Genomic DNA, 9,498 nt, shown 5'->3' with positions numbered 1-9,498 from the left:
ATGCATGTGATAACCTCACAACTTTGACACCATACAGTTAAAAAAATTACCTTATTTTACATATGAGGGATTACAGTATATCTTCCAGAATATGTGTAGCACTTGACTAATTTGATTAATATGATGTTTTAATGAAAAGGTTTTTTTTTAGCATTTAATTGATTTAATGTTATAGTAGCCATTTGATAATAACAATTTTAATTCAAATTAAGTTGTTAACTTATACTCTTTTCATGAATGTAATGGGTATGTCTTTCTTTATCATTACAAAATTATAACAAACTGTAAAGCAATTACTCTATATAACTCTATGTAACTATATATATTAACACATATATCAGTTAAAATTGCTATCCTGAGGCTGGTTTATACCAGTGTATACCCTACCAGTGTAAGTAGTGTTATAATGTATAGTAAATAATAATTAATATTCATTAATTTACAGTGGTGTGAAAAAGTGTTGGCCCCTTCCTGATTTCCTATTTTTTTGTAAGTTTGTCACACTTAATGTTTCAGATCATCAAACAAATTTAAATATTAGTCAAAGATAACACAAGTAAACACAACATGCAGTTTTTAAATGAAGATGTTTATTATTAAGGGAAAACAAAATCCAAAACTACATGGCCCTGTGTGAAGAAGTGTTTGCCCCCCTGTTAAAACTGTGGTTTATCACACCTGAGTTCAATTTCTCTAGCCACACCCAAGCCTGATTACTGCCACACCTGTTTACAATCAAGAAATCTCTTAAATAGGACCTGCATGACAAAGTGAAGTAGACCAGAATATCCTCAAAAGCTAGACATCATGCCGAGAGCCAAAGAAATTCAGAAACAAATGAGAAAGAAAGTAATTGAGATCAATCAGTCTGGAAAAGGTTATAAAGCCATTTCTAAAGCTTTGGGACTCCAGCGAACCACAGTGAGAGCCATTATTAACAAATGGCAAAAACATGGCAGAGTGGAGAACCTTCCCAGGAGTGGCAGGCTGACCAAAATTACCCCAAGAGTACAGCGACGACTCATCCAAGAGGTCACAAAAGACCCCACAACAACATCCAAAGAACTACAGGCCTCAGTTAAGCTCAGTTTTCATGACTCCACCATAAGAAAGAGACTGGGCAGAAATGGTCTGCATTGCAGAGTTCCAAGACGAAAACCGCTGCTGAGCAAAAAGAACATAAAGGCTTGTCTCAGTTTTGGCAGAAAACATCTTGATGATCCCCAAGACTTTTGGGAAAATACTCTGTGGACTGATGAGACAAAAGTTGGACTTTTTGGAAGGTGTGTGTGTCCCATTACATCTGGCGTAAAAGTAACACTGCATTTCAGAAAAAGAACATCATACCTACAGTAAAATATGGTGGTGGTAGTGTGATGGTCTGGGGCTGTTTTGCTGCTTCAGGACCTGGAAGACTTGCTGTGATAAATGGAACCATGAATTCTGCTGTTTAACAAAAAATCCTGAAGGAGAATGTCCGGCCATCTGTTCGTGACTTCAAGCTTAAGCAAACTTGGGTTCTGCAGCAGGACAATGATCCAAAACACACCAGCAAGTCCACCTCTGAATGGCTGAAGAAAAACAAAATGAAGACTTTGGAGTGGCCTAGTCAAAGTCCTGACCTGAATCCTATTGATATGATGTGGCATGACCTTAAAAAGGCCGTTCTTGCTTGAAAACCCTCCAATGTGGCTGAATTACAAAAAATAGATGAGTGGACCAAAATTCCTCCACAGAGCTGTAACAGACTCATTGCAAACGCTTGATTGAAGTTGTTGCTGCTAAGGGTGGCCCAACCAGTTATTAGGTTTAAGCACTTTTTCACACAGGGCCATGTAGTTTTGGATTTTGTTTTCCCTTAATAATAAAAACCTTCATTTAAAAAACTGCATGTTGTGATCAGTTTTGTTATCTTTGACAAATATTTAAATTTGTTTGATGATCTGAAACATTAAAATGTGACAAACATGCAAAAAAGTAAGAAATTAAAAGAGGGGACCAACACTTATTCACACCATTGTATATGTAAAAAATAAAAATAAAATAAAAAAAGACTGTGGATAAATTAATACATACAATAAATAATTAAATGTCATTATGTAGCATCAGAGTGGGTGGTAGATGGGTTGGTCAGTCTGATCCAACACTGTATAAATGAAAGGACAGTAAGTAGAGCAGAACAAACTCCTAACAGGAGGAGACTCACACATGACCTATGAGAGAGAGGATCTTGAGATTCAATACTGCTTTCCTGCCATCAACTCATCATGTATCAAGGGAAAACACTCCAGTCATGAATCAAATATCATGTATGTGTTTTTTTCATTGCTGTCAGCATGGACTGTGTTTCTGAACCTGCTGGTGATCATCTCCATCTCTCACTTCAAGAAGCTTCACACTCCAACCAACCTGATCATTCTCTCTCTGGCTGTGGCCGACATGTTTGTTGGGCTTATTGTCATGCCTGTGGATGCCATCAAGCTAATTGAGACATGTGGGTACTTTGGAGACACTTTCTGTGACATGTTTATAATAATCATGGGACTGCTCATCTCAACATCTATGTGTAATTTAGTTTTAATTGCTGTCGATCGTTATGTGGCTTTGTGTCACCCTTTATTGTACCCACAGAAAATAACAATGACTAAAACTTTAATAAGCATCTGTCTCTGCTGGTTTTTCTCCTCAACTTACAATATTGGCTATTTAGTTGGTGGCAGATATTTTGAAGCTTCCCAAAGATCAGATGAGTGTTATGGAAAATGCTATTTAGTAATAAGTTTTTCTTGGATATTCAATGACCTTTTCTTTTCCTTCTTGTTACCTTGTACCCTGATTATAACTTTGTATTTGAGGATTTTTTATGTTGCACATCAGCAGGTGAAAGTTTTGAACCATGGTGGGAAACGCCACAAGATAGGTAACAGAGGGGAAGGCCACATAAAGAAAGGCTAAGTTAAGAAAAGAAAAGGCGCTAAGAAAGGTGCAGTATACCATAGAGGTTGTGGGGAGTAATATGAATAGGTATTGTACCACCACCATTAAATGCGTATACATTTCCTTAAGGACAGCTTGATATTATTTGCAGAACCTTTGAGATGGTTTGTGATTCAGGTCTTATGTAGGATTCAAATGCGGAGGATAACCATCTTCCCAGTAGCTTGATAGATGATGTTTGAACTCCACGTTCAACAGCAGTAGTGGAATCATTATGCCATTTAACACATACAGCGTAGTTCATGTAACGAGAAAAGCCATCACAGGCCAATTTTGTGAAGGACAATAATAGACAGTTACGTAAACAATAATAGTCACACTTACCTGATGGTCACAGTAGGCCAAATTGAGCAAAGCCCACTATAGAGTGGGTAATGTGAAGCCTCATACGCCATGTAAAGTGAACAACCGAAGGGCTGCAATTACAATGATAGCCTGCATATGCTTCTAGAAACTATGTGATGTGAAAGCCTCGTGTGTAGATGACCACGATAGGCCATTGTATGTGAAAAGTCGTGATAGACTGGACATGACCCAGACAGCAACATAGTGTTGGCCCAGATGCGGCCCACATCTGGCCTGCGTGAAATCCATGCAGGCCAGATGTGAGCCGACACTACATGCTGTCTGGGGAGGAGCATGTGAGAAGTAACCACCACCAATAGTTTGCTAGGAGTATCATACTGTACCTTGAGTATTACGTGAAATAGTTTACAACAACAGGCAACATGGGCACTATCTTTTCTGATACATTAGAAGCTGTTGCCCCCATCAAATTGAAAAAGGTTAGAGAAAAGCGTACTGTGCCATATTACAACAATAATACCCACTCTCTCAAGAAAGAAACTCGTAGTCTTGAGTGCAAATGGAGAAAAACTAACTTGGAAGTTTTTAGAATTGTGATGAAAAACAGTATGTCCAGCTATAGACAGGTTCTAAAAACTGCCAGGGCCGAGCATATTCACAAACTCAGAGAAAATAACCAAAACAATCCAAGGTTTTTATTTAGCACAGTGGCTAGATTAACAAATAACCAGACGCCACCCGATCTAAATATTCCCTCAAAGTTAAATAGTAATGATTTTATCAATTTCTTCACTGATAAAATAGATAACATCAGAAATACAATAACAAATGTAGATTCTACAGCGTCTAATACTTCAGTTTTATCCATCACACCCAAAGATAAACTGCAGTGCTTTACAACTATAGGACAGGAAGAGCTAAATAAACTTATCACTGCATCTAAACCAACAACATGTTTATTAGATCCTGTACCCACTAAATTACTTAAAGAGTTGTTACCTGTAGCCGAAGAACCGCTTCTCAATATTATTAACTCGTCGTTATCTTTAGGTCACGTCCCAAAACCATTCAAGCTGGTGGTTATTAAGCCTCTTATTAAGAAACCACAACTAGATCCTTGTGAACTGGCAAATTTCAGACCCATTTCAAATCTTCCATTTATGTCTCAAATTTTAGAAAAAGTTGTGTCTGCTCAATTGTGCTCCTTCCTGCAAAAAAAAATAAAAAATAAAAAATCTCTATGAAGAATTTCAGACGGGTTTCAGGCCCCATCATAGCACAGAAACTGCACTTGTTAAAAATACAAATGACTTCCTTCTTGCGTCAGACCAAGGCTGCATCTCATTACTATTTTTACTTGATCTTAGTGCTGCGTTCGACATCATAGATCACGACATACTCATAGATCGATTACAAAACTATACAGGTATCAAAGGGCAGGCTTTACGATGGTTTAGATCCTACCTGTCCGATCACTACCACTTTGTTTATTTAAATGGGGAGTCATCTCATTTATCTGCTATAATAACTAATAACTGCTTTGGGTATGAGTGACCTAATGTTTATGAGCCCAAACTTTAAAAATTGTTTTTGTTCATTTATTTTATGTTTTTCTGGTTTAATCATGATAAGATTCTTTCTAGATCCTACATTCAATTTATATTTTGACCTCACTATTCGGGGAACACAGTTTTAATAGATTTTTCAGCGCAAGTACTTTTATCATTTAAGCGGGTAGAACAAAAGCCATCATAGCAGTTATTTGAGAATTGGCTTACTAGTCAAATGGAGTGTAGAGTCCTGGAGATGTTGTCCGACAGGAGTTCTGCTCTGACTCTGCTGGGGTGCAGGCCATCAGCGCCAAAAATGCCTAGGATGCTCCCAGAAAAGATTCCAATTATTAACAAAGAGCAGTTTCTGTTCTTTACACCATGACAATAACCATTAATTTAGAGCAAAAAGTCTACTGAACCTTTCGTGTCCTCGTCGATACGTGGGCAGTGGTCCTGACACGATGATCGTCGCCGCGGGCGTTGTGCTGTGAACCGTCTTGATCAGGCTCCTGAAGTCCCTCTTCAGTGTCTCCGTCTGCCGCTGCGTGGTGTCGTTAACCCCGGCATGAAGAACGACCGCTCTGGGGCTCTCGACGGCCTTCAGGATCGTGGGTATCTGCGCAGAAACATCGATAACACGAGCACCAGGGAAACCGTGAGTGTGCACTTTACCTTCGGCTAACGTAGCACGGACGTGTCGGACGATGGAGTCTCCGACGATCCCTGCGTCGCGTTCCGTCTCGCGGAGGGAAGAGAAGCGGTTCCGTGTGGTGATCTCGAAGACCGGAGGGGGAGAAGTCGTCGCCCGGGGCCTGGCTCGCGTCCTCCACTGCGGATGCACCCAGGGTCCATGGTGTCCCGGCGCCGGCGTGAAGGACATCTGGGCAGATCGCGTCCTGGGTGCACCGGGCCTGTGCAGAGAAACACACGGGGTTGAGGTGGTGGGACTGTTTACTTACCCTGGACTTGTGAGCGTCAGCCCGGGAGGTTTCCAGCGCGGCTCTCCGCTCTCTCAGCTGGGCCTGCCTCTGCTCCAGGACCCAAATCTCCAGGACACCGAATGCAGCTCGAACGTGTCGTCACCTGCACTCAAAGGTAGACAAACATCCGCCATTAAAGCAAGTAACAGTGAGTAAAGCAATTTTAATGTGTGTGAATAGAGTATTAGCGATGCATGTGGGTTTAGCGACAACCACGCTGGTGATGCTAATGGGCTATAAGCTACTAGCGGACTCGGGAAATCAAAATAAAACTAGTGATAACAAGGCGCTCTGATTGTTTTGTTGTAGAATATGATAGAGGATATATTCACACGTTATAGAAACGAAAATGATGGGGTATAAAATAGATTTCAACAATAAAAAATAGATGATAGAGAAATAACGTGACGGAGCTCAAACTACAGGCATACGACAGCAAAAAACTTTCATCGCTGCTTGCAGCTTTAATTGGATTTGTAGTGATACCTGTGGAAGCCATTATGCTGACTGAGAAGTGCTGGTACTTTGGAAATGCTATCTGTGGTCTGTTTATAATTATCCTTGGACTGGTTGTCTCAACATCTCTCAGTAACTTAATTTTTATTGCTGTTGATCGCTATGTGTCTGTGTTACCCTTTACTGTACCCACAGAAAATAACCATGACTAAAACTTTATTGACCATACATCTCTGCTGGTTTTGCTTTCCATCTTATTTCACGTCCTATGCAATTAATGCTGGACATTGTAATACCTCACACAGATCAGAGGTGTGTTATGGCGATTGCTTCATTATACTAACTTTTGCCTGGAAAGTCTCTGATCTGATTTTGTACATTGTCTCCTTGTAACCTCATCAAATATTTATATTTGAGAATTTTCTATGTTGTATCAGCAAGTGAAAGTCATAAACTCTCTGATGAAGAGTGGTAAATGTGTAATAGAAAATTAATTGAGAAGGAAATCTGAGCGCAAATCTGCTCTGACATTAGGAATCATTGTCACAGTTTATCTGCTTTGTTGGATTCCGTACTATATCTGTTCTATGTCAGTAATCGGTTACCGTGATTTTACCAAGTAAGACATGTTCCTGTATCAACATCTTTTGTTGATCCTGGATCAACATTATCGTCCAAAAATATAGACTTAAACCAATCCCTACCCCTAAACCTAACCCTACCCATAATTTATTCCTAAAATCAGTGGGAAATGATAGCTGATTAACAAGGGTATAGAAGCACCTAACCCTGATTGTAAGCCTAAAGAAGATATTTCTTGAAAAGTTATATCTCAGTTCTGATTGGTTGATTGGAATGTTGTTCCAGAATCAAAAAGGATGTTGATCCACGAACATGTTGTACTTGGTGAAATCACGCTCACCGTCAGTAATCACTTCCGCAACCATAAATGGTTTGACATGGGTCTTGTATATTAACTCAGGTCTAAATCCTATGGTCTATGTTTCATTTCACCCCTGGTTTAAAAACACAGTTAAATTCATCTTAACACTGAAAATATTTCAGCCAGCATCCTGTATGGTCAATATTTTAACAGAACATCAACTGTAGTCAAACAGGTGAGGTCGTCACTCTGAGAACAACTTCACATAGAATGCGATGTTATAAAGTCCTAAGACATAATTATAAAAGATAATTATAATTTTTTTTCTTTTTGATTTATATTACATGTATTTTAATAATATATAATTTCATTAAGTATCATTCCTTCATAATTATTATCTGTTCAAATGCAGGTTTTGTCAGAGTTTAACAATTAGGCAAACTCTTTTTCACACAGTGAGTTTAAATGACACAATATTCAGTTGTCTTGCATTAGCTTATTAGGAAAACTGAGCAAGAATCACAAATCTTTTATTAGTCATGCTCAGTCTGTATTGATATAAATCAAAAACACAATGACAAAAAGAGGACAGTCATATAGAACTGTGTAAGTGTCAAATGTATTATCATGGGGGTTCATCACAAAGTGAATAATTAAAATGGCTTACAGCATATCTCAGATTAAGCTCCAAAAGGCATTTAAAGGGTGGAGAGACACACAAAGGATAGAAGCCTAAAAGTAAATATGAAGAAGCCTAACAGAAAATATGAAATAATTCATTGTAACTTTTCAAATAAGTTGAATTAATTTTTGTTGTTTAAACAAGTGTTTTCAAAACTGAAGTGAATAAATTAGTGCCATAATGAAACTGCTTAACATCACTTCATGTGGGGCAAATTTATTACGATCCAAACAAGGCTAACATTAGATTTTTGTTGTTGTTGTTTTTTGTGATATAATATTTATTTTAAATTATTAAGCAGAGTTATCGTGGGCACTTCCAAATGAAATGCATTTTAAGAATACTTTTCCCATCAACTGGTCAAAATGCACAACACCGTTGTATGCTGCTTTAAAGACACATGTGAACCCTGATGTAAACAAGCACTCACGAGAAGCACATGGAGGAACACGTGAGAGATGCGCTGAATGAAAGCACATTCACTCTCTGACAGCAGATGGCGCTAAACTACAGAAAATGCAGCCCTTACCCTGGAAACCCCATAAATAAAAACAGCTGCTACTTTCTAAACATTTAAATAATATAAAATAATATTTATATATTTCCATAATTTTTTTTTTCCATTTTAATCTGGACTACAACATGTCCTAGATATTGTTTGAAAGTGTTTTGATTCTTTATTGTTCATTAACACTTTACATTAGGGCTTCATTAGTTACAAACTGCCAATGAAAAATTCTTCTGAACATTCATTAATCTTAGGTATTCCAATTTTTAATAACACATTGTTAAAATCGAAAGTTGCAACTTTGTTATTTAATGAGCTAACATGAGCTAAGACTTGTATTTTTTAACAGAGATTAGTAACTTCTGTAGCAAATGTAGCTATTGCTCATTGTGAATGTTAATGAGGTCTTATTGTAAAGTGATACCTATGGGTCTTTAAAGTTCTTTTGCACTTTAATCGGTGTAAATTTTTTAACTTTAAATATATTTTTGTATTGCTTTATTGTATTTAAATCTTCAGTTATTTTTGTTATAAGAAAAAAGTTATTTAACCTGTTATACTGTATTATGACCACTTTTTAAAAACTTAATTTCAATACCGCATACCGTGACAAAACATTATCAATTAATCGCAACAGGACAATTTGATACCGGCATATCCCTAGCTAACATTAATGCAAACCATTTTTTACCCTGATCAATTGCTTTGACTAGAATCATTCAGTTAGGTTTAGCAGCTGAACTGCTTTCCCTTTTTCTATTTGTTTGTACTTTTATAAATAATCTTTATTCCTCTGTGTTTTTGGTATTTGTCACTGAACACTGTAAACATATACATATATATATATATATATATATATATATATATATATATATATACAGTAGCACAAATAGTAAGTAACAGTAACAGGAATAGTAGCACAACAGGCTAACTAACTAACTAACTAAATCTGGTCCCACGGTATATGACAATTGAAAATATGCAGTGGTGGGCCATCAGGGCCAGCAGGGCCTTCTCTGCTTGCCCTATAAAAAATAAAATTGTGTAAAAAAAATTTTTATTATTATTATTTAAGTATCATTTTCATTTGTGTAATGTCCACAAAATGGCCTATGATTAGTTTCATTGAGGTT

The 9,498-nt window shown here is 37.4% G+C and overlaps 1 protein-coding gene across 1 annotated transcript; it reads left to right on the top strand.

Moving 5' to 3' along the window:
* The first annotated feature begins 2,004 nt into the window (after positions 1-2,004).
* Positions 2,005-7,402, top strand: LOC109061762 (trace amine-associated receptor 13c-like). Its single transcript, XM_042765713.1, has 3 exons — positions 2,005-2,846; positions 6,795-6,898; positions 7,221-7,402. The coding sequence occupies exons 1-3, from the start codon at positions 2,209-2,211 to the stop codon at positions 7,400-7,402; spliced, it is 924 nt and encodes a 307-aa protein (XP_042621647.1). The 5' UTR covers positions 2,005-2,208.
* The last annotated feature ends 2,096 nt before the right edge of the window (positions 7,403-9,498 follow it).

This window comes from Cyprinus carpio, chromosome A10 (assembly GCF_018340385.1).
Source record: "Cyprinus carpio isolate SPL01 chromosome A10, ASM1834038v1, whole genome shotgun sequence".
Classification (NCBI taxonomy): Eukaryota; Metazoa; Chordata; class Actinopteri; order Cypriniformes; family Cyprinidae; genus Cyprinus; species Cyprinus carpio.
The sequence above is the reverse complement of the archived record's forward strand: the minus strand, read 5'-3'. Positions and strand labels throughout refer to the sequence as shown.

Bases quoted from the DNA above. Each gene is read 5' to 3' on its own strand.
- LOC109061762 (XM_042765713.1), top strand. From the start codon at position 2,209: ATGACCTATGAGAGAGAGGATCTTGAGATTCAATACTGCTTTCCTGCC. The intron at 2,847-6,794 runs GTATTTGAGGAT...TTAATTGAGAAG, and splicing joins TGTACCCTGATTATAACTTT to GAAATCTGAGCGCAAATCTG. The intron at 6,899-7,220 runs GTGATTTTACCA...GCTCACCGTCAG, and splicing joins TATGTCAGTAATCGGTTACC to TAATCACTTCCGCAACCATA.